Below are 26286 nucleotides of genomic sequence, written 5' to 3'. Positions count from 1 at the left end.
ACTTGGGGGCCTTCTTGTCCACGGTCATTGCCAGGTCAGAGCTCAGTCGCAGCTCTGTCCCCTGCTTAGGCGATGTACATTTTGGGTCTCCCTAAACTGAGACAGAGGATGAGATTTGTGTCGAGGTTGGGTAACTCATGCTAAGGTTTTTTCACATTTTTGTAGTACAGGGCTTGTTCGACATTGCAGCCGAATGTGCAAGCGACTGTCTACCGACTGATCTACAAATCACCTTGCGTAATAAATAACTACTCATTATTATTTGTAGAGCAGTCAGTCAGTCACAATTTACCCATGATACATAACGGTTGATCCTCTCGAACACGGCCACAATCCTGCATTTCTCAGACTTGATAGAGTACTCGATCAGTGGTCGGCATTGCTGGAGCTTGCATGCACCTTTTAACCACCGACATAGACTAGACACCAAACCTACTTTATTTTATGCTTTAGCAACCACCATCGCTTTTTATTATAATGGGTGTGGAAATCGAAATAATATCCCCAGGAGATGGTAAGTTTTTCTACGTTTGATTCTGGATCGTTATCTGCTGCGTGTGTTTATTTATTTAGCCTATTTATTTAGCTAGCCATTACGAAATTGTGGGAGATGTGTTATTATTATCATGATGCGGTGGGAACGTTTAACGGATTTACAGCCAGTGCAAATGATTTAGACGTGGGCTACATTTATTTTTCAAGACCCATACATGTTCCTCGGTCTCACACGGTCACGGCATGGAGTGATCCAGCTTTTGTCAAATGAACGTCAGATTTTACTTTTCGTAGCAGGTTAGAATAATTTACGCAGCAGGTTAGGATAATTAACGTAGCTGGTTAGGAGAAGTAGGTTAAGGTAAGACAAATAGTTAGGGTTAATTTGACAAAGGCTGGATCCATGACCCTCTCACATATCGTTCTAGAACTCTCGGCATTAATGCCAGCCTTCTTCTATGGCCAGCTCCTTCTATTGTGATTGCTGCCTTCATCTGTATTAACACTGACTTGAAGTATTATTTCGATATTACGCAGTGTGTATGTTGATAGTAAAAGGAATACGATATTGTTACTTCCAATGATTTGATGTAACAACATTTCATAAAGAGCGCATGTCAGTCATGATAAGGGCACATCCTATTATTACAGTGTATGCCACACACACACACACACACACACACACACAATACATTTGACTAAATATTGTTTGTTTTCTTTTCAACAGCAAGGACTTTCCCAAAGAAGGGCCAGACGTGTGTCGTTCATTACACAGGTAAAGAGTGTGTGACAAAAGAGCATCTGGTTGGGAAATTATTGTTTTGTTTTTCACTAGGTGGGTCATTCTCTGCCTGGGGGTCGTCTCTCAGACATCCAGGTCAGACGGACAGGAAAGAGAAAGTAAATGTGAACATTCCGTCTTGGTGATTACACGTTTATTACATGTTTATAACGTGTGTATGGCGTGTAAGCCCTGACCACATTTAGTCAACTGGTCAATTGTTTGGTCGTTAGGCTGTTGGTCGATCGAGATTTCTTTACTTGAGCAGTTGCAAAAACATTTTTAAAAATCATGGTGTACGAGACACCTGTCCTATTCGTGCCTGTCTGAGTCGACTAATCCATTGTGGAGGCCATGGGGATGGCACAGTCCATCAGTCTAATGCATGTGCTACTGAAGTTGTACAGTGGGGCAAAAAAGTATTTAGTCAGCCACCAATTGTGCAAGTTCTCCCACTTAAGAAGACGAGAGAGGCCTGTAATTTTCATCATAGGTACACTTCAACTATGACAGACAAAATGAGAATTTTTTTTCTCCAGAAAATCACATTGTAGGATTTTTAATGAATATATTTGCAAATTATGGTGGAAAATAAGTATTTGGTCAATAAACGTTTATCTCAATACTTTGTTATATACCCTTTGTTGGCAATGACAGAGGTCAAACGTTTTCTGTAAGTCTTCACAAGGTTTTCACACACTGTTGCTGGTATTTTGGCCCATTCCTCCATGCAGATCTCCTCTAGAGCAGTGATGTTTTGGGGCTGTTGCTGGGCAACACGGACTTTCAACTCCCTCCAAAGATTTTCTATGGGGTTGAGATCTGGAGACTGGCTAGGCCACTCCAGGACCTTGAAATGCTTCTTACGAAGCCACTCCTTTGTTGCCCGGGCGGTGTGTTTGGGATCATTGTCATGCTGAAAGACCCAGCCACGTTTCATCTTCAATGCCCTTGCTGATGGAAGGAGGTTTTCTCTCAAAATCTCACGATACAGGCCCCATTCATTCTTTCCTTTACACGGATCAATTGTCCTGGTCACTTTGCAGAAAAACAGCCCCAAAGCATGATGTTTCCACCCCCATCCTTCACAGTAGGTATGGTGTTCTTTGGATGCAACTCAGCATTCTTTGTCCTCCAAACACGAGTTGAGTTTTTACCAAAAAGTTATATTTTGGTTTCATCTGACCATATGACATTCTCCCAATCTTCTTCTGGATCATCCAAATGCTCTCTAGCAAACTTCAGACGGGCCTGGACATGTACTGGCTTAAGCAGGGGGACACGTCTGGCACTGCAGGATTTGAGTCCCTGGTGGCGTAGTGTGTTACTGATGGTAGGCTTTGTTCCTTTGGTCCCAGCTCTCTGCAGGTCATTCACTGTGGTTCTGGGATTTTTGCTCACCGTTCTTGTGATCATTTTGACCCCACAGGGTGAGATCTTGAGTGGAGCCACAGATCGAGGGAGATTATCAGTGGTCTTGTTTGTCTTCCATTTCCTAATAATTGCTCCCACAGTTGATTTCTTCAAACCAAGCTGCTTACCTATTGCAGATTCAACTTCCCAGCCTGGTGCAGGTCTACAATTTTGTTTCTGGTGTCCTTTGACAGCTCTTTGGTCTTGGCCATAATGGAGTTTGTAGTGTGACTGTTTGAGGTTGTAGACATGTGTCTTTTATACTGATAACAAGTTCAAACAGGTGCCGTTAATACAGGTAACGTAACGAGTGGAGGACAGAGGAGCCTCTTAAAGAAGAAGTTACAGGTCTGTGAAAGCCAGAAATCTTGCTTGTTTGTAGGTGACCAAATACTTATTTTCCACCATAATTTGCAAATAAATTCATTAAAAATCCTACAATGTGATTTTCTGGATTTTTTTTTTCTAATTTTGTCTGTCATAGTTGAAGTGTACCTATGATGAAAATGACAGGCCTCTCTCATATTTTTAAGTTGGAGAACTTGCACAATTGGTGGCTGACTAAATACTTTTTTGCCCCACTGTATATGGTTAAGGACAACGGTGCAACACTAATCAAAATAATATTATTTTATAACAAATGTGCTTTCTCCCGCCTTTAATGGTGGTCGCTGTCTGCAGTTCTGAAACATCAGTGCTCTGTTGAATTGGTGCTTTTTCTTAGACCATGTTGTGATGTGCATAATAGCAAAGTTGGCCTCCCAAGTGGCGCGGCGGTCTAAGGCACGCTGACACGGTCGCCAGGTGTATGGTGTTTCCTCCGACACATTGGTGCGGCTGGCTTCCGGGTTAAGCGGGCATTGTTTCATGAAGCAGTGCGGCTTGGCTAGGTTGTGTTTTGGAGGACGCACAGCTCTCAACCTTCGACTCTCCCGAGTCCGTACGGGATTTGCAGCGATTGGATACCACGAAATTGGGGAGAAAAAGGGGTAAATAAAAAAAAGTAAAAATTATTTTGAGCAAAGTTAACCAGTATATTGGTGTTGAGAACAATGTGGCAGAGTTAGCAGCAGAGTTCGGACACAAGAAAACAACCCTTGCCTTAATGATTAATTGTCTAAGAAAATTAATTAACTTAATTAGGTCTATAATCATTAGCCTAACTGTTAAATGTGTCTGGCTTTATAAATTATCCGTATACAGTACCAGTCAAAAGTTTGGACATACCTACTCATTCAAGGGTTTTTCTTCATTTTTACTATTTTCTACATTGTAGAATAATAGTGAAGACATCAAAACTATGAAATAACACATATGGAATCGTGTAGTAACCAAAAAGTGTTAAACAAATCTAAATATATTTTATATTTTATATCCAGCTTCACAAGGAATGCTTTTCCAACAGTTTTGAAGGAGTTCCCACATATATGGAGCATTTGTTGGCTGCTTTTCCTTCACTCTGCGGTCCAACTCATTCCAAACCATCTCAATTGGGTTGAGGTCGGGTGATTATGGAGGCCAGGTTATCGGTCACTACTTCTTGGTCAAATAGCCATTACACAGCCTAGAGGTGTGTTGGGTCATCATTGTCCTGTCGAAAAACAAATTATAGTCCCACTAAGCGCAAACCAGATGGGATGGCATTACACAGCAAAATGCTGTGGTAGCCATGCTGATTAAGTGTGCCTTGAATTCTAAATAAATCACTGACAGTGTCACCAGCAAAGCACCCCCCTACCATCACACCTCCCCCTCCATGCCTCACGGTGGGAACCACACATGCAGAGATCATCCGTTCACCTACTCTGCTTTGCACAAAGACAAGGCTGTTGGAACAAAAAAATCTCAAATTTGGACTCATCAGACCAAAAGACAGATTTCCACCTGTCCATTGTCCATTGTCCATTGCTTGTGTTTCTTGGCCCAAGCAATTCTCTTCTTCTCATTGGTGTCCTTTAGTAGTGGTTTCTTTGCAGCAAATCGACCATGAAGGCCTGATTCACGCAGTCTCCTCTGAACAGTTGATGTTGAGATGTCTGTTACTTGAACCCTGAGGTGTTTATTTGTGCTGCAATCTGAGGTGCAGTTAACTCTAAACAACTTATCCTCTTCAGCAGAGGTAACTCTGGGTCTTCCTTTCCTGTGGCGGTCCTCATGAGAGCCAGTTTCATCATAGCGCTTGATGGTTTTTGCGACTGCACTTGAAGAAACGTTCAAAGTTCTTGACATTTTCCGGATTGACTGACCTTCATGTCTTAAAGTATTGATAGACTGTAATTTCTCTTTGCTTATTTGAGCTGTTCTTGCCATAATATCGACTTGGTCTTTTACCATATAGGGATATCTTCTGTGTACCACACCTACCTTGTCACAACACAGCTGATGGGCTGAAACGCATTAAGAAGGAAAGAAATTCCACAAATTAACTTTTAACAAGGCACACTTGTTAATTTAAATGCATTCCAGGTGACTACCTCATGAAGCTGGTTGAGAGAATGTCAAGAGTGTGCTAAGCTATCATCAAGGCAAAGGGTGGCTACTTTGAAGAATCTAAAATCTAAAATATATTTTTATTTGTTTAACACTTTTCCGGTTGCTACATGATTCCATTTGTGTTATTTCATAGTTTTGATGTCTTCACTATTATTCTGCAATGTAGAAAATAGTAAAAAAATTCAAATAAAAAAAACCTTGAATGAGTAGGTGTGTCCAAACTTTTGACTGGTACTGTATAGCCACATAAATTAGACCGATTCTGCTTGTGTTGCCTGTTTGAGTGTTTGTTTAATAGCCTACTGATTCCTTGAATACCAAGCGTCACGCAACACAACATTTCGGAAAAACAATTTCACAAATTCTTTAATTCTTGCTTTGATATAATAAAAGCTTTACTTTTTTTCTCTGGTATTACTTATCATTTATTTCATGTTGTTTACACTGTTCCAAATTGTCAGCAAAATAATATTTATAATAATATCCCCCCTTTTTCATGATCTCCTTATTATTATTATGATCATCATTTTAATAATAAATAACGTCATTAACATTCGTAGGCTTCGTAGCCTATAGCAGCCTTGTATAAATACCATCAAGCTGTATGTCTAAAAGTGCATCCTGTTTAGCTCCTTAACTTCTTTCCCCTTGATCTCCATTAGACTATTTTCCACAACTAGTCAAATGTATTCCAAACATCTGACTTCCCCTTTACCTCCTGAGCAAGCAGTGAACATTCTCCCGCTTCGAGTTTATTTGTCACATCCTCTGCATCCATTTTGCTGTCACATGTGTTACAGTGTTCGGAGTTTATTATAACCAATTTATGGTTATGATATGCCATAAGTCCTATTGGTCACGTGCATGTGATGCATGTGTCACGTAAAGAGAGTAAATGTTGAGGGAAAAGGGAATGCTTTTCCTTAACAAATTAGGGATTTTGGTAACAAAACCTTTATCAGAAATGGCTGTAATTATGTTGCAGCTTCAGCAACACGGACAGCGCGATAAACACTGTTGATGTTCTGTGGTGGTCACTGCAGCAGGGATGAGAGAGAGACAACACTATAAACACTGTTGATGTTCTGTGGTGGTCGCTGCAGCAGGGATGAGAGAGAGACAACACTATAAACACTGTTGATGTTCTGTGGTGGTCGCTGCAGCAGGGATGAGAGAGAGACAACACTATAAACACTGTTGATGTTCTGTGGTGGTCACTGCAGCAGGGATGAGAGAGAGACAACACTATAAACACTGTTGATGTTCTGTGGTGGTCGCTGCAGCAGGGATGAGAGAGAGACAACACTATAAACACTGTTGATGTTCTGTGGTGGTCGCTGCAGCAGGGATGAGAGAGAGACAACACTATAAACACTGTTGATGTTCTGTGGTGGTCGCTGTAGCAAGGATGAGAGAGAGACAACACTATACACACTGTTGATGTTCTGTGGTGGTCGCTGCAGCAGGGATGAGAGAGAGACAACAGGTGCTAGTTAAACAGTCACTCGCTGTCATTTTCTTTTTTACACAGAGCAGCAAGTCTGAGCCCGGCCCGGCACAAACAAATCAATTGCGGTCGGACTCCCTCTAGTCATTTGTGTGTCTTAATGATTTCATCAAACAGAGCGCTTAAAGCATCAGACAAGCTCAGTGCATATAGTTGATTTGATTAAAACACATAAGATGTGTCTATATGGAAAAATACATGTTTTAACATTTCTACCATTCGATTGCTCGAAAGAACAGATGACTGTCGGGCAACTAAACATTTTATTTTGTCGGGGACAGCCCTAATGCCATGTGTGTTGAGGTAACCAGACGTCCTCGATTTCGGGGACAGTCTCCGAATTTGGTGACCTGTCCCTGGCTAGAGTTGTCCCCTGAAATGCCCCCAATTAACCTGCAGAAAGAAAGCAACTTTGAAGTTAAATTGAGGCTGATATTTCAATAATCAAAACACTGTGTTCAATCAGATTTGCATGTGAAAATGGTCTATTCCTGTACCCAACTCATTTATTGCCGCAGATGTTTTATGAGAACATTTGAACAGTGATACATTGTAAACACTGCATGAACAACCATTCTGATGGCCAGATAGTCCATCCAACAGCATTGGCTACCAAACCTGGGTGATTTAAAAATGACATGATAAACTAAGATTAAGAACTGTGAAGTCGTAATCCATTGCTGGTCACCATAGTGTGGGTGTATGTGCGCCAGTTTATGTCTTCTTTGAAGACATGGCTGGAACTCTACTACAAGTGAAGTTTAATACACCTTTAATGTTTGGTGGTGATCAATGTTCTTTCAAAACATTTTCGGCACTGAGCAAATGTCAAGTCAAACTTGAACGTTGTGAAAATTCTGTGCAACTTTTATGCGCATTTACTGTGAACACCGAGGCTGTACCTGCTTTAAGTTACAGTTATGGCCAAGTAGTTACTGTGAACACCGAGGCTGTACCTGCTTTAAGTTACAGTTATGGCCAAGTAGTTACTGTGAACACCGAGGCTGTACCTGCTTTAAGTTACAGTTATGGCCAAGTAGTTACTGTGAACACCGAGGCTGTACCTGCTTTAAGTTACAGTTATGGCCAAGTAGTTACTGTGAACACCGAGGCTGTACCTGCTTTAAGTTACAGTTATGGCCAAGTAGTTACTGTGAACACCGAGGCTGTACCTGCTTTAAGTTACAGTTATGGCCAAGTAGTTACTGTGAACACCGAGGCTGTACCTGCTGTAAGTTACAGTTTTGGCCAAGTAGTTACTGTGAACACCGAGGCTGTACCTGCTTTAAGTTACAGTTATGGCCAAGTAGTTACTGTGGCTATTTGATCATAATGTAGGTCTACCAGAGTGGCTTACCATCAAAAACAATGGAGAAAATGCATCCCATAACATTTTGACATGGAAATAGCTGTTCTATCATTCAACCTACAGTAGCAGCCCATGTGTGGTGTTCAATGTAGGCCTAAATTCCGTGAGACTTGTGGAAAAAATATGCAGGGCTTGGCATTAACCTAGTCAGACAAGGAGGTGACGTAAAATGTGTTGTTTGATGCAAGAAACAACTTATAAAGCTATCTTAGCTTATTCAAGCCAGTCTCATAATACAACACTGTCCCTTTAAGACAGACAAAATGCTCTTTACCTGACTTGCTTTTCAAAGATGGCTAGAAATGTACACATTTTGTGCTCTTGTAGGAAGCAACCACTCTCACATTGCTGACTAGACATGAGCTATAACTGGGCTATTAACTCACTAACTAGCAAAGAATATGAACACATGTGCATAGGTGGCTACATGCAGCTCTCACTTTGATCTCAAAACAGTTAGTTCGTTTTGCACACTAATAAGTCTTGCATAGTTAGTTTTGTTTCGGTATGTTGTGTTGAAAGTGGCTAACTTTGGGAATTCCCACAGTAAAGGGAAACGTTGATAGTGTTAACTAAATGGGAAAACAGGGAAGTTGAGAGATGTTCAATCTCGTGCTTCTCTGCGCGGGCTGATATTTCTTCTGCACAGCAGTCCCGGGAACATTGGTGGTAATACATTTAAAGCTCAACACTTTGTCTTTATGTCGAGTGATTGATTGCTGTTTGGTATATTGTAGCCCAGAAAGCGAGAGTGGTAGGCTACTGGTAGTAATAAAGACATAGGTTACTGACCCTGTTCCTTCTCTGAGTTGAGTTTTTTTGCAGATCATTGAGAGGGAGATAGACCGAGAGAGAGAGGGAGAAAGAGATATGGATATGGCTGTGCTCAGGCCTAGTCTCCTGCAGTACTCTATATTAAGGCCTGCTGTGCTGCTGTGTTGATGTGTGTAGGGAAGTTGACCCTATTACCGTAACACGAATGCTAAATCTGCATTCTTTCTCACCCCCCCCCCCCTCCCTCTTTTCAGCTCAGCTGTTAATGCCAACCATGTTGAAGAATGAACCTTTTGTGTCAAACCCACTCTGGAAGGAGATTAGTTAACATGTGCTTCATTAGGCCAAAGAGATAAAAACCTTCACTGAATTAGTGCATTATTGATTTGAGCTGAGTATACTAAAATCCATCACGTGCCACACTGCAAAGTGAAGTTCCAACTCACAGAATTTGATGGCTGGCCCAAAGGTGATGACGTCATGTCACATGGTTTTGGTCATTGAAATCCTGATGCTATTCATGCTGTGTCTGTTTACTGTCGTTGTATTTTGTCTACCATAACAACAGACATAAAGAAATAAAACACAACACAAACAATAACAACAAATGGACTCTCATTCCCAATAACTTCAGACAACAGATACAAAGGAACAGACTACAAAGACAAAGAAACACAAACAGACGGATTCTCATGATCAATATCTTCACATCTACTGGTATACTAACACAACCTTAAAACATCCATGCACACAGTACTGTGTCTCCCAGTCCCAGCAGTATCTCTGGTCTTATTTTTAACTTCACTTTCACCACTTCCTTATGCTACACACACACACAGGCACGTGGTGACCTCGCGGAGCAATGGGTTCTGCTTAAGATAGTATTGTATCCTGAATTAGCCTAGATGTCATTATGGGGCAGTGTCAGACCGCTCCCTGATGCCCATCTCTGACTCACTCGTTCCTCTCTTACATGAAATCTCTTGCCTATGGGTCCTCTCCACTCTCCTCTGATGGCGTTTGACCCTATAGGTTCTGAGAATGACCGCAGAGAGAATTGTGGGTGTCACTCTCCTTCTCTGGTGACAGAGTTACGAGCTGCGTAAGCACCGGGGTTCTGTGGGTTCCACAGGCGTCATGTCACCTCTATAAGGGGCTGTTCCGGTTGTCTTGAACCTCCTCTCCAGTGAAACGTGATGATGTAGGCACTTGGATGGTCAATCCCCAAACAGCAGTTATTTGAAAGATTTGAAACTCTCAGCTTAAAGTTTTTCCTAGCCATGCAGTAGGCCAACACTTAGATAAAAACAGGTGTTATGTAGAACCTAGAAGGGTTCTTCAGCTGTCTCCATTGGAAAACCTTTTGAAGAACCCTTTTAGGTTCCAGGTAGAACTCTTTGAGTTCTATGTAGAACAATGTCCACAGAGGGTTCTACATGGAACCAAAAAGGGTTCTCCTATGGGGACAGACGAAGAACCGTACTGTTGTGGACGTGTGTGGTAGTAGGACCAGGCAGGCTGACAGGTCTGGCAGGCAGGCAGTATTGGAGTAGTGGGCAGCAGTCCATGTTACAGTATATCCATCAGGAGCCACATTGATTTTTTGATTTCGATTTGAAGCAACCCTCACACACACACATACACACACACATAAATACATACATAGACCTCTGGCCTTAATGAAAGATGGAAAGATGAAGGGGAGTAGTCTCTAGCAGGAGTTGGAATTGTGTTCCAGACTGGGAGATGAAACAGCATAGTGATTAGTGTGGGAACCATAGTGCCTGCAGTATGGTTAAATGTAGCTCACAGATAGCATCCTTCCTCTCAACACCTTCACTTATTCCTCACACTTTTTAAATTTTTTGTGTATAATTATTTTCAATACTATACGGATCTCTCATGGCCAGACTACGTAATCTCTTATGGACAGACTAATCTCTCATGGCCAGACTACGTAATCTCTCATGGCTAGACTACGTAATATTTTATGGTCAGACTACATAGTCTCTTATGGTCAGACTACGTAATCTCTCATGGTCAGACTATGTAATATTTTATGGACAGATCACGTAAACAATCTATGCCAGACTACGTAATCTCTTATGGACAGACTACGTGAACAATCATGGCCAGACTACGTAATCTCTTATGGACAGACCACGTAAACAATCATGGCCAGACTATGTAATCTCTCATGGCCAGACTACGTAATCTCTTATGGACAGACCAAGTAAACAATCATGGCCAGACTACGTAATCTCTCATGGCCAGACTACGTAATCTCTTATGGTCCGACTACGTAATCTCTTATGGACAGACTGTAATCTCTCATGGACAGACCACGTAAACAATCACAGCCAAACTACGTCATCTCTCATGGCCAGACTACATAATCTCTTATGGACAGACCACGTAAACAATCATGGCCAGACTACGTAATCTCTTATGGACAGACTACGTGAACAATCATGGCCAGACTACGTAATCTCTTATGGACAGACCACGTAAACAATCATGGCCAGACTATGTAATCTCTCATGGCCAGACTACGTAATCTCTTATGGACAGACCAAGTAAACAATCATGGCCAGACTACGTAATCTCGCATGGCCAGACTACGTAATCTCTTATGGTCCGACTACGTAATCTCTTATGGACAGACTGTAATCTCTCATGGACAGACCACGTAAACAATCACAGCCAAACTACGTCATCTCTCATGGCCAGACTACATAATCTCTTATGGACAGACCACGTAAACAATCATGGCCAGACTACGTAACATCTTATGGACAGACCACGTAAACAATCATGGCCAGACTACGTAATCTCTCATGGCCAGACTACGTCATCTCTTATGGACAGACCACGTAAACAATCATGGCCAGACTACGTAATCTCTCATGGTCAGTCTACGTAAACTCTTATGGACAGACTACGTAAACAATCACCTGACCAAATAATGTTCTGTTTAGGTTCTACTAAACCCCCCTACAGTACCGTAGTGTAGCTAACTTAATCAAAGTAGCTAAAACCACTTACTAAGAGCAACTGCAGAGATTAGGCCTATTGAGACCAAAGTGCTATGGAATAGGATAAGAGCAGCAGAGATTGCGCTAATTACAGGTGTAGGATCTTAATTTGAGCCAGTTTGCTACAGTAGGAAAATAATCCTGCAGCAACAGGAAATATGAATTATTATGTGGATTATAATTAATGGACATTTTAGTAGGTGTTGATACAAACCTCAAATACACTACATGTTTTACATTTACTGCACTGTAGGAAACTTTTCCGGCAACAGGATGATCAAATTAAGATCCTACATCTGTTACACTAATGTATAGCAGCAGGACTGTTGTGCTTATACCACAACATTAAAGATGCAGGGCTACATCTGAGCTGTCTCATTAGGTGAAACACCAATTCCAGTGCCAAAGATTCTACTGATATATGAACGACGAAGCAAGAACAGATATTTCTCGTTGACACGTGTTCACAGTCCCGTGATGTGTCAACATGTCTATAAGAGCGTGCTGCAGACAGATCGCGTATGTGTGATATCTCCTTACATCTCTGGGCCCTGGTGGACGAGGGGCCATGTGTGTGTGCTGGCGTATGTGTGTGTGTCACGTGTAGACACAGATACAGTAAACGGAGTATAAATAGCATAGCTGGCCTGGACAGCCTGTCCAGAAAGACATCTCATACTACTCAGGAGGGTCTGGGGGCAAAATCTGAAAGGGCACTCTATATAGTGCACTACATTTAGCCAGAAGTATAGTGCACTATATGGGCATATAGGGTGCCATTTTGGACACACATGGGTCTTCCCTTGGTATTTTCACACCCAACCCAAGCAGAGAACATGGGATTAAGGGCCAGTTTGTCATGCTTTTTACACTGTCTATTTACCCATTGCCTGCCTGATATCTAAGAGTGTCTAGGACTGTTCTGCAGGAACAGGAAAGGAAGGATCCTGTTTTTATTTTCATTCAACTCCACTCTGACTCAACCAAGATAGGGTGACCTCACTACATTTTGTATTCAGTTACTCACAGACTGATACAGTAGTTAAGGGTCTGGGTCTCTGTTGCAGTAAGAGAAATGGACCAGCTTTATTTTCTCAAAGCTACTTTGGAATTGCCCCAACTCAAACAGACTTGGAATAGCATGTAGACTTTTTCAGTTAGAATGGGCTTTAATCTCCATGGTGCTGTAATATACAGTGCATTCGGAAAGTATTCAGACCCCCTGACTTTTTCCAAATGTTGTTACTTCACAGCTTTATTCTGAAATGGATTAAATAAATAAAAATTCTCATCAATCTACAGCGAAAAAACGAAATGTTTGCAAATATATTAAAAATAAAAAACACCTTATTTACATGAGTATTCAGACCCTTTGCTATGAGACTCGAAATTGAGCTCAGATGCATCCTGTTTCCATTGATCATCCTTGATGTTTCTACAACTTGATTGGAGTCCACCTGTGGTAAATTCAATTGATTGAACATGATTTGGAAAGGAACCCACCTGTCTATATAAGGTCCCACAGTTGACAATGCATGTCAGAGCAAAAACCAAGCCATGAGGTCAAAGGAATTGTCCGTAGAGCCCCGAGACAGCATTGTGTTGAGGCACAGATCTGGGGAAGGGTGACAAAAAATGTCTGCAGCCTTGAAGGTCCCCAACAACACAGTGGCCTCCATCATTCTTAAATGGAAGAAGTTTGGAACCAGCAAGACTCTTCCTAGAGCTGGTTGCCCAGCCAAACTGAGCAATCGGGGGAGAAGGGCTTTAGTCAGGGAGGTGACCAAGAACCCGATGGTCATTCTTGACAGAACTCCAGAGTTCCTCTGTGGAGATGGGAGAACCTTCCGGAAGGACAACCTTCTCTGCAGCACTCCACCAATCACACCTTTATGGTAGAGTGGCCAGACGGAAGCCACTCCTCAGTAAAAGGCGCATGACAGATTGCTTGGAGTTTGCAAAAAAGGCACCTAAAGACTCTCAGACCATGAGAAACAAGATTCTCTGGTCTGATGAAACCAAGATTGAACTCTTTGGCCTGAATGCCAAGCGTCACGTCTGCAGGAAACCTGGCACCATCCCTACGGTGAAGCATGGTGGTGGCAGCATCATGTTGTGGGGATGTTTTTCAGTGGCAGGGACTGAGAGTATAGTCAGGATCAAGGGAAATATAAACTGAGCAAAGTACAGAGATCCTTGTTGAAAACCTGCTCCAGAGCGCTCAGGACCTCAAACTGGGGCGAAGGTTCACTTTTAAACTGGACAACGACCCTAAACACACAGTCAATACAATGCAGGAGTGGCTTCGGTCTCTGAATATCCTTGAGTGGCCCAGCCAGAGCCTGGACTTGAACCTGATCAAAAAATCTCTGGAGAGACCTGAAAATAGCTGTGCAGCGACGCTCCCCATCCAACCTGACAGAGGTTGAGAGGATCTGCAGAGAAGAATGGGAGAAACTCCCCAAATACAGGTGTGCCAAGCTTATAGCGTCATACCCAAGAAGACTCGAGGCTGTAATCACTGTCAAAGGTACAGAGTAAAGGGTCTGAATACTAATGCAAATGTGATATTTCTTGTTTTTATTTTTTACTAAATTTGCAAACATTTCTAAAAACATGTTTTTGCTTTGTCATTATGGGGTATTGTGTAGATTGATGAGGGGAGAAAACGATTTCATCTGATTTAGATTAAGGCTGTGACATAATAACAAAATGTGGCAAAAACTCAAGTGGTCTGAATAGTTTCCGAATGCACTGATAGACATAGGCTAAGTTGTTTTTAAACACATCCAACTGTTTACCCATTCAACAAATGGGTCTTAATCATGTCATACTGAGGATCACTATACTGTGTAACTGGCCATATAATTCCTGCTTGGGAGAAAATGTAAAAAATATTACCCATATTGTATTCGAAATAAACATCCTAGCTCGGTTTCACTGTGGTTTTTATTTTAAATATGGGTCATAATGTTTCCGTCTTCTGGAGCACTTTACTGTGCCTATAACTCCAGTCTAGCCAGGGGAGATACAGTATTAACAGATGGTCTTCGGACCCGTCGACTCCAGGCTTGGACTCCCGCCCAGTGGCCCTGCAGGCAGGCTGACTGATATCTGGGCGACAGGGATTCCTGGAAGCCTGCGGTCCTACTAAGTTTAGGGGGGAATGAAAGAGGAGAAGCAGCCAGTACTGTACAAGACTCTGGGTGACTCTGGGTGAACCGTCCCACTCTGGGTGAACCGTCCCCTGCCTGACCGGGGTTAGCATGCTAGGCTAGTTTTATTGCCAACTATTTACGCTGATGTTATGTCTGTCTACTGTGGTGGTATAAATAAATCATTGGTTATTTTAATACAACTTGGATAAATCATGGGTTATTATAATACAACTTGGAAACGATGCTTACGCATATCTTACGAGATGTGACAAGTTCCTCAGATTGAGATGCTGTCATGTTTTTTTTATGCAGGTGAGGGTGTTGATACCGTGGGCAATGGTGGAAAAAGTACCCAATTGCCATACTTGAGTAAAAGTAAAGATACCTCAATAAAAAATTACTGAAGTAAAAGGGAAAGTCATGCAGTAAAATATTACTTGAGTAAAAGTCATATTATACCTAAGTATCAAAAGTAAAAGTTAAGTATATAAATTCTTACAAATTCCTTAATATTAAGCAAACCACATAGCACAATTTATGTTTTTTTTTTTTTTACAGATAGCGAGGGGCACACTCCAACACTCAGACATTTACATACAAAGCATTTGTGTTTACTGAGTCCACCAGATCAGAGGCAGTAGGGATGACCATGTATTATCTTGATAAGTGCGTGAATTGGACAGTTTTCCTGTCCTGCTAAGCATTTTAATTGTAACAAATACTTTTGGGTGACAGGGAAATTGTATGGGAGTAAAAAGTACATACAGTGCCTTGCGAAAGTATTCGGCCCCCTTGAACTTTGCGACCTTTTGCCACATTTCAGGCTTCAAACATAAAGATATAAAACTGTATTTTTTTGTGAAGAATCAACAACAAGTGGGACACAATCATGAAGTGGAACGACATTTATTGGATATTTAAAACTTTTTTAACAAATCAAAAACTGAAAAATTGGGCGTGCAAAATTATTCAGCCCCTTTACTTTCAGTGCAGCAAACTCTCTCCAGAAGTTCAGTGAGGATCTCTGAATGATCCAATGTTGACCTAAATGACTAATGATGATAAATACAATCCACCTGTGTGTAATCAAGTCTCCGTATAAATGCACCTGCACTGTGATAGTCTCAGAGGTCCGTTAAAAGCGCAGAGAGCATCATGAAGAACAAGGAACACACCAGGCAGGTCCGAGATACTGTTGTGAAGAAGTTTAAAGCCGGATTTGGATACAAAAAGATTTCCCAAGCTTTAAACATCCCAAGGAGCACTGTGCAAGCGATAATATTGAAATGGAAGGAGTATCAGACCACTGCAAATCTACCAAGACCTGGCCGTCCCTCTAAACTTTCAGCTCATACAAGGAGAAGACTGATCAGCGATGCAGCCAAGAGGCCCATGATCACTCTGGATGAACTGCAGAGATCTACAGCTGAGGTGGGAGACTCTGTCCATAGGACAACAATCAGTCATATATTGCACAAATCTGGCCTTTATGGAAGAGTGGCAAGAAGAAAGCCATTTCTTAAAGATATCCATAAAAAGTGTTGTTTAAAGTTTGCCACAAGCCACCTGGGAGACACACCAAACATGTGGAAGAAGGTGCTCTGGTCAGATGAAACCAAAATTGAACTTTTTGGCAACAATGCAAAACGTTATGTTTGGCGTAAAAGCAACACAGCTGAACACACCATCCCCACTGTCAAACATGGTGGTGGCAGCATCATGGTTTGGGCCTGCTTTTCTTCAGCAGGGACAGGGAAGATGGTTAAAATTGATGGGAAGATGAATGGAGCCAAATACAGGACCATTCTGGAAGAAAACCTGACCTGAGACTGGGACGGAGATTTGTCTTCCAACAAGACAATGATCCAAAACATAAAGCAAAATCTACAATGGAATGGTTCAAAAATAAACATATCCAGGTGTTAGAATGGCCAAATCAAAGTCCAGACCTGAATCCAATCGAGAATCTGTGGAAAGAACTGAAAACTGCTGTTCACAAATGCTCTCCATCCAACCTCACTGAGCTCGAGCTGTTTGTGCAAAACTGATAGAGACATACCCCAAGCGACTTACAGCTGTAATCGCAGCAAAAGGTGGCCCTACAAAGTATTAACTTAAGGGGGCTGAATAATTTTGCACGCCCAATTTTTCAGTTTTTGATTTGTTAAAAAAGTTTGAAATATCCAATAAATGTCGTTCCACTTCATGATTGTGTCCCACTTGTTGTTGATTCTTCACAAAAAAATACAGTTTTATATATTTATGTTTGAAGCCTGAAATGTGGCAAAAGGTTGCAAAGTTCAAGGGGGCCGAATACTTTCGCAAGGCACTGTATTCTCTTTAGGAATGTAGTGGAGTAAAAGTATAAGTATATAAGTCAAAAATATAAATGGTAAAGTACAGGGTCTGGTTGCATAAAACATCCCAAGTGTTTCCCTTAAGGGTTTACCCTTAATCATTTTAAGAGTTTACCTTAAGGAATAATTTTCCCTTACCCAAGGCAGTTGTTTAAGGGTGTTGCATAGAGCCACTCAAATATTTCCTTAGGTATGGGCATACTTAAGGGGTTTTGTGGTAGTTTGAAGTCATGTATGGCAGAAAGAGTATCTGGTTACCATGGAGACAGACTCAATCACTGACTAAAAGTCCCCTCAAAGAGATCACTTTCAATTTGTGAGATAGTAAAATATAACTTTGATAATCAAGAAAGGATAACCAAATTGCTTCAGAAGATAATAAACCATGTTTCTTGTAGTTACTTTTTTCTCAACTTGTTTATATTACTTTCTAGTACGTCAAGCTAACTTACAGAGTAGCAATAGCTAACTAGCCACCTAGCTTTGTAGTCATAGATTGTGCACCTTCGATTGTTTAGCTAAGTAGCTAGCTAGCTGGTTGTAGTTTCCCTTTTGTAACCAAAGCATATGAAAGCAACATTCATCTCCACAAATGCTGTTTACATTGATATCCATACTGAATGAAGCAGTTAAGGGATCTCATGGGCACCCTTAACCTTTTCACTTAATTTAAGGGGGGAATTCACCTTAAAATGTTTAATGCAACTGACTTAAAGTTAAGGAAACTTTAAGGGAAAAGACGAGGGAAAAATGTACTTACGGTCTTTAATGCAACCGGGCCCAGACACCCCCTTCCCAAAAAATAGCGTAACGACCCTGTGTTTATAAGCATGGAAATCGACCCTGCCGCACGAGCATGCTTTTGCAGGACAGTCGATAGCGCGTCGGACCTCGGACTAGAAGGTCGAGGGTTCGAGACCTGCTCCCTACTGTTTCATTACAATACTTAAGTACTATTTCATAGTATTTTTACTTAGTTACTTTACACCACTAGGTCGGGTGAGGTTAGGGTGTTGGATTGGTCAACAATGGCTGTTTCTGGAACAATCTATTATAGTATTCTATAGGGGTATTATAGTCCCATATGTCTTCTTCATGTTGACATTAACATTTCTTCCATTTACGCAAAGAAATAACCTATATTTATCGTTACTGTATTTTGGGTTGATGTCGGGTGATTGTGGAGGCCAGGTCATCTGATGCAGTTTTCCATCACTCTCCTTCATGGTCAAATAGCCCATACACAGCCTGGAGGTGTGTTTTGGGTCATTGTCCTGTTGAAAAACAAATTATAGTCCCACTAAGCGTAAACCGTATGGGATGGCGTATCGCTGCAGAATGCTTTGGTAGCCATGCCGGTTAGGTGTGCCTTGAATTATAAATAAATCAAAGACAGTGTCACCAGCAAAGCACCATCATACCTCCTCCTCCATGCTTCATGGTGAGAACCACACATGCGGAGATCATCCGTTCACCTACTCTGCGTCTCACAAAGACACGGCGGTTGGAACCAAAAATCTCAAATTTGGACTCATCAGACCAAAGGATAGATTTCCACCTGTCCATTGTCCATTGCTTGTGTTTCTTGGCCCAGGCAAGTCTCTTCTTCTTATTGATGTCCTTTAGTAGTTGTTTCTTTGCAGCAATTCAACCATGAAGATCTGATTCACACAGTCTCCTCTGAACAGTTCATGCTGAGATGTCTGTTACTTGAACTCTGTGAACCTTTTATTTGGGCAGCAAGCTGTGGTGCAGTTGACTCTAATGAACTTATCCTCTGCAGCAGAGGTAACTCTGGGTCTTCCTTTCATGTGGCGGTCCTCATGACAGCCAGTTTCATCATAGCGCTGGATGGTTTTTGCGACTGCACTTGGAAGAAATGTTCTAAGTTCTTGAAATTTTCCAGATTGACTGACCTTCATGTCTTAAAGTAATTATGGTGTCAGGCGTGTACGTACTTGAGGTGAAGTCAGGTGCAGGAGAGCAGAGAATTATGAACAGGCACACACTTTATTACGGCAGGAGAGATATACAGACGGCCGCAGCTGCGTCAAAAACCTCCTCCAGCCAACAAGGCAAAGTGTCACACAACATAAATGTATGACAATACAAATAAGCTTAGTGAAAACACATGAACAATAACAAACGCTTAGCCTAGTGCGTACAAGACGTAACACACAAATAATTTGGCACAAAGACATGAGGGGGAACAGAGGAATAAATACATACAGTGGGGCAAAAAAGTATTTAGTCAGCCACCAATTGTGCAAGTTCTCCCACTTAAAAAGACGAGAGAGGCCTGTCATTTTCATCATCACTTCAACTATGACAGACAAAATGAGGAAAAAAATCCAGAAAATCACATTGTAGGATTTGTAATTAATTTATTTGCAAATTATGGTGGAACAAGGAGAGGGGCCGACTTCGGCGGAAGTCGTGACAGATGGACTGTCGTTTCTCTTTGCTTATTTGAACTGTTCTTGCCATAATATGGACTTGGTCTTTTATCAAATAGGGCTATCTTCTGTATACCACCCCTACCTTGTCACAACACAACTGATTGGCTCAAACATTAAGAAGGAAAGAAATTCCACAAATTAACTTTTAACAAGGCACACCGGTTAGTTATACAACGGGTGGGTCTAACCCTGAATTCTGATTTGTTAAAAGCTCATTCCAGCCGATGTCACAAGTTACCACCGACTAAATCTATGACATTAAAATTCCTATTTATTCTGTTCCATCTGACTGCGCAATCCACTGTCTCATCAGCCCATGCAGTGAAGTTATAAACTTGATCTCCACTATAAAAAGCATCAATACATTATGTCACATTTCTTTTAGACTAACATTTCGTTTTCAACAACGGAGATCTGTATAGACCTTACTGTCTCTCCGACATTTTCAATGTTCAAATTCGATCTCCAACTGTCTCATAGTAATGAACGTGTAGGGGTCGGGAGTCGGGACGAGAGAGAGAGGCATGCAGGCAGCATTTCTCAGCCAGTCGAAGTCATGAATTAGCTGGCATCATTTTCATCGATGTATAAGAATATCAATTGATAAAAGGTAAAACGAAACGAAGTGCAGCTAGTTTACAGTCTTTCCAGCTTCAGTTTGAAGTGATTGTGTTAGCTGTGTTGTTGGCTAGCTCCTCTGAACAACAGTGTCCTAACAAGAGAGCACATTTTCTATGCCTGGTAAAATTAGTAGGTGTCCAAACTTTTGACTGATACTGTACATTAAAAAATATATAATTAGGATTTTGTCTCAGTTTTCTACCCAAGCCTGTGAAAGGTAAATGATTAAGTATTTTCTGCAGTGTCTCTGTCTCAGTGCCTCTGGTGGAAGTGTTTAATGGGCCTAATGTTGTTAGCATGCCTGAACGGACAGATGTTCATGGGCACATTCATTGTCGTGCTGCTACTGAATCTCTGCCTGTCCTGTATCTGTCTGTGTTTCTCCTGTGTTCTAGATGCAGGCGAGACATGGCCTAGTTAACCATCAGAAAGAATCTACAGAAGGAATCAGGCCACTGCCTCCTATTTCAAATTCCCTTTGCTCATTTAGAAAATTGAAATGAGCCCACGATCTGGATAATGAAACCCAATGGAATTACTCTTGTTTTTGTGCCATTCCTGTATTATCAGAATCTGCCTTTGATGTTGGATTTTGGAATACTATGATTCCTAGGCATTCCAGACAGTTCCTTGCTGCTGAGGTGAAGGATTGCCTGTAAAACAGTGCTCTGTTTTGTTTTAGTTTGTTTTTAAGGGAATTGTTTGAATGACTTGAATGTAACTGATCTTTGTGAGGAAAATATGCTTGTGTAGGCCTTGCTTTGTGTTCAAATGATGCTACAGGATTATCTCCATCAACATAACAAACAGTTTAAGAGACTGACAGTCTGGATTTGGTAGCGCTCCAGTCCTCTCTGTCATAATAAATAAGCAACAGAGAACATGGAAATCAGATTATATCCCAGAGAAATAGAAGTGCAGTAAATGTAAGTAACCTAATCTATGTTCATTTAACTGTTAGCTCCGAGGGTATTTGAAAATAAAAGAGAGCCGCACACTCTAGGAGCTCAGATGCAAAAATGTAATTACCAACGTTTCGACAGCCAAGCTGTTTTCATCAGGCTATATACATGGTATATTCAGGGGATATATTCATCAGGGGAAATATTCTGATGAAGACAGATTGGCTGTCGAAACGTTGGTAATTACATTTTTGCATCTGAGCTCCTAGAGTGTGCGGCTCTCTTTTATTTTCAAGTTTTCTACTCCACTAGCCAGCACCTCGTCTTAATAGGTGTTCTACTCCACTAGCCAGCACCTAGTCTTAATAGGTGTTCTACTCCACTAGCCAGCACCTCGTCTTAATAGGTGTTCTACTCCACTAGCCAGCACCTCGCCTAAATAGGTGTGCGTTTCTTTTTCTTCTAGATAGCTCCGAGGGTATTGTCTGCAATAATCATATGCACATAGAATTTTATTCCACTGTTTGCACTGAAACGGTCTGCCTTAGGAAGAAGCCCACTGTGGGCAGCCCACTCAGTACTATTGACTCAAATGTAAATGTCACTGACATGTCTACCTAGGATCAGCCTCTCAGAATAGCACTAAAAACAAACAAGTAACCCAGAAAAGGACAAAAAAAATTGCCCATATTAACATATGTAGCCTGAGAAACCAGGTTCATGAAATTGACAACTTATTAACAACCGAAAACAATCATATTCTGTCCATATCTGAAACACACTTTGATCATTAATTTGATGACTCAGTAGTAGCTATACATGGTTATAGAATATATAGGAAAGATAGAAATGCAAATGGTGTTGCCATGTATGTCCAGAGTCATATTCCTGTTAAGTTGAGAGAGGATCTCATGTCAGATGATGTGGAAGTAATAAATCAAATCACATGTTATTTGTCACATACACATGGTTAGCAGATGTTAAAGCGAGTGTAGCGAAATACTTGTGCTTCTAGTTCCGACAATGCAGTAATAACCAACAAGTAATCTAACTTAACAATTCCACAACTACTACCTTATACACACAAGTGTAAAGGGATAAAGAATATGTACATAAAGATATATGAATGAGTGATGGTACAGAACGGCATAGGCAAGATGCAGTAGATGGTATAGAGTACAGTATATACATATGAGATGAGTAATGTAGGGTATATAAACATAAAGTGGCATAGTTAAAAGTGGCTAGTGATACATGTATTACATAAAGATGACAAGATGCAGTAGATGATATAGAGTACAGTATATACATATGAGATGAGTAATGTAGGGTATGTAAACATTATATTAAGTTGCATTGTTTAAAGTGGCTAGTGATACATTTTTACATCAATTCCCATCCATTTCCATTATTAAAGTGGCTGGAGTTGAGTCAGTATGTTGGCAGCAGCCACTCAATGTTAGTGGTGGCTGTTTAACAGTCTGATGGCCTTGAGATAGAAGCTGTTTTTCAGTCTCTTGGTCCCTGCTTTGATGCAGTAGTGGATACAGGTTAATGTGCCTCACCTAAAGCCTATTCTCGTAGGAAGTTGCTATAGACCACCAAGTGTTAAAAGTCAGTATTTGGACTGTGTGTGTGAAATGTTGAAAGATGTATGTGATATCAACAGCGAGGTATATTTTTTGGGCGACCTAAATATTGACTGGTTGTCATCCATCTGCCCACTCAAAAAGACTGGTTCAAGTAATCAGTCAACCTACCAGGATATTTACAAACAGAACAGGAACTGAATCATCCATTTGTATTGATCACATCTTTACTAATATTGCAGAAATATGCTCTAAATCAGTATCCACACCCATCGGATGTAGTGATCCTAATATAATAGCCATATCTCGAACAACCAAAGTTCCAAAGACTGGATATTATGATCATACAAGAGGATACAAGGATTCCTAAGTGGAAGATGTGAAATATATTTGTTGGTCTGATTTGTGTAATGAGGAACATCTGGACACTGAACTTGAAGAATTTATGAAACTGCTTCTTCTGGTTACTGATAGGCTCCCATCAACAAACTGACTGTTCCAACTGCCAAATCCCCATGGATAGATGATGAATTGAAAAACTGTATGGATGAGACAAAGATAATAGCAAATAAGTCTGACAACACAGCAGACTGGCAGACATACAGGAAATTGAGAAATCACATAAGTAAACTAAACAAAAATAAACTACTATGGAACAAAGATATACAGTGCCTTGCGAAAGTATTCGGCCCTCTTGAACTTTGCGACCTTTTGCCACATTTCAGGCTTCAAACATAAAGATATAAAACTGTATTTTTTTGTGAAGAATCAACAACAAGTGGGACACAATCATGAAGTGGAATGACATTTATTGGATATTTCAAACTTTTTTAACAAATCAAAAACTGAAAAATTGGGCGTGCATGGAGGGAAAGTGTCAATAACATACATGTCAGTCTCTTCTGGCTCAAAGTTGAGGAGAGATTGACTGCATCATTATTGGTCTTTGTGCGAGGTATTGATGTGTTGAAGATACCGAACTCTCTGTTCAAGCAGTTGGCACACAGTTCGGACACTCATCGGTACAACAAAGACATGCAACCAGTGGTCTCTTCAGGTCCCCAGGTCCAGAACAGTGGCTGGGAAACACACAGTATTAAATAAAGCCTACGTGTAACTCTACCACCCCAGGTAACTCAAGCTAGCAATAAAACCAGTTTAAAAAAACAGATACAAGAACAACTTGTGCACTAAGGGGACTGTGAAGAGAGAGCCATTTTATATATATTGTATTGTAATTTGCACTGTACTATGCATTAGACCTAGATATTGTGTGTATGTACTGATATGTAGGCTGTGTGACATTATAAAATGTATTTCAGTCCTTGACTAATAATGTTCCCTACTATGTATGATGTCATGTTTCATGTGGATCCCAGGAAGAGTTAGCTGATGCTTCTGCAGTGGCTAATGGGGATCCTAATAAATACCTACAAGCACACTTACGTGTACACAGTAGTACTCATATAAAGCAGAACACATGAAAATAAAAAACTTTCAAACGCCTACCTGAACCTAGGAAGATCATTGACTTAACAGTGTTTGTGTGATGTCTCTCCACCAGGTATGCTGCAAAATGGAAAGAAGTTTGACTCTTCTCGAGACAGAAACAAGCCCTTCAAGTTCAAGATCGGGCGACAGGAAGTCATCAAGGGCTGGGAGGAAGGAATCGCACAGGTGAGACTGCATTGTCTTATGTTAGGTAATGCGCTGCATCTGCACTCATGATATTTTATGATAATATTGCAACATATGATACGCAAGTGTTGACAATTCCTCTGTTGTCTCCCTCCCTCTCTCCTCCCCTCTCTGCCCCAGATGAGTGTGGGTCAGCGGGCAAAGATCACCTGTACGCCTGACATGGCTTATGGAGTCACAGGTCACCCCGGGGTCATCCCCCCTAATGCCACCCTCATCTTTGACGTTGAGCTCCTCAAGCTGGAGTGAGTGACCCTCTCTGGGGTCAGGGGTGAAAGGTCAAATGTGGCCTAAAAGGTCACTCACTACCTCCCCGTTTAGGGGGTAACATTGCCCCACACCATCGAGCAACCAACCCCCTCTGCTCCTTAGATTTTTGTTGCATCTTCAACTACTCAATACTTAAGGATCTACTGCTTTGTTGCCAACTTAGTATTATTGTAGATGGATGCTGCCTGACGCTAAACTGATTTTTAGACTTTTTACACACTCATGATACCATAGTTTGGCTTCCTCTGTCTTAATGTATGTCCATGAGCATTGCTTTTTCCTTTTTTTAGGTTGTACATTTTATTTAATCTGTATGACAAAGAAACATAGTAGAACCATCCGACGAAGGACGTAATATATTGCAATGGAATGTCACTGCCTTACTGTTTTCCAAAGCACAAAACAAGGTGTAACAGTACAACTACTCTGTATCTCAGGATTCCTTAACTCCGGTCCTGGAGAGCTACTGGGTGTGGCTTTTGTTCCAGCCCAGTACTAATGCAGATTGAAGGTGTGTTAGTGTTGGTCTGGATCAAAAGCCTGTACACTCCAGTAGCTCTCCAGAACGGGAGTTGTAGAACTCTGTCGTATCTTGACTAGGCATTACCAACCACTCTCTGCATTGCCACTTTTGATAAAGGTCTGTCCTGCTGAAAGCTTTAAAGGTTAGTAGTTTTCCTTGACCATGACACCTGAGCAGGTAACACCAGCAGTGTATTCATTACACCAATTCTGTTGCAAAACGTTTCTTAAATGGAGGCAAACGGAACGAAACGGGGAGTGCCTAGCTAACTTTGTCCATTATAAACTCGTTTTAGTTGCAAAACTTTCTGGACTAATGATTACACCCTCTTAACACTACAACTAGGGCCTGGTGTTGTTTCTGGTTAGCTCACATGGTCATGAAAAACCCTGTATAATGATAACTGAGGTTTCTGTGTTTAGTACATTTTGTATCCATCAAACATTTACTGCAAGAATACCACAGATTTGACTAAATGAAGGACATCAGGAACACAAATGCACTGTACAGTCCTACTCTTACAACCCATGGATAGTTTGGATACTATGACTGTTTAATCGATCAACTCTTAATAAAAACGGTGAGTACTTTGTTTATTGAAAATCTGCGAACTCGAGTTGTGTGTGTGTGTGTGTGTGTGTGCGCGCACCATGCGTGTGTGTTCAAGTTCTTGAGAGCTTCCCCTTACAAAAATGTACCATGGTAGTACAATGAAAAAACTACCACGGTACTATCATGTTTTTTTGGTCACTACCATGGCAGGAAAATACCATGGTACTGTTGCAATACCCATGGTATTTTCTTGCCATGGTAGTAACCAAAAAACTGTGATAGTACCGTGG

The 26286-nt window shown here is 41.2% G+C and overlaps 1 protein-coding gene across 1 annotated transcript; it reads left to right on the top strand.

Moving 5' to 3' along the window:
* Positions 1-2: 2 nt before the first annotated feature.
* fkbp1b (FKBP prolyl isomerase 1B) lies at positions 3-26047 on the top strand. The gene is made up of 4 exons (XM_021600818.3): positions 3-514; positions 1223-1270; positions 24518-24630; positions 24772-26047. Exons 1-4 carry the CDS (start codon positions 478-480, stop codon positions 24898-24900), a joined length of 327 nt encoding a protein of 108 aa, XP_021456493.1. The 5' UTR covers positions 3-477; the 3' UTR covers positions 24901-26047.
* Positions 26048-26286: the final 239 nt, after the last annotated feature.

The sequence above is a fragment of the Oncorhynchus mykiss genome, chromosome 4 (assembly GCF_057628025.1).
Source record: "Oncorhynchus mykiss isolate SJ-2025 chromosome 4, ASM5762802v1, whole genome shotgun sequence".
In the NCBI taxonomy this organism is placed as follows: Eukaryota; Metazoa; Chordata; class Actinopteri; order Salmoniformes; family Salmonidae; genus Oncorhynchus; species Oncorhynchus mykiss.
Note: the sequence above shows the minus strand (reverse complement) of the source record. Positions and strands in the feature narration are given on the sequence as shown.

What these genes read in the sequence shown, in the direction of transcription:
- fkbp1b (XM_021600818.3), top strand. Translation starts at nt 478, where the DNA reads ATGGGTGTGGAAATCGAAATAATATCCCCAGGAGATG. An exon ending in GTGTGTCGTTCATTACACAG is followed by an intron (nt 1,271 to 24,517) that starts GTAAAGAGTGTG and finishes TCTCTCCACCAG; the next exon opens with GTATGCTGCAAAATGGAAAG. An exon ending in GGGAGGAAGGAATCGCACAG is followed by an intron (nt 24,631 to 24,771) that starts GTGAGACTGCAT and finishes TCTCTGCCCCAG; the next exon opens with ATGAGTGTGGGTCAGCGGGC.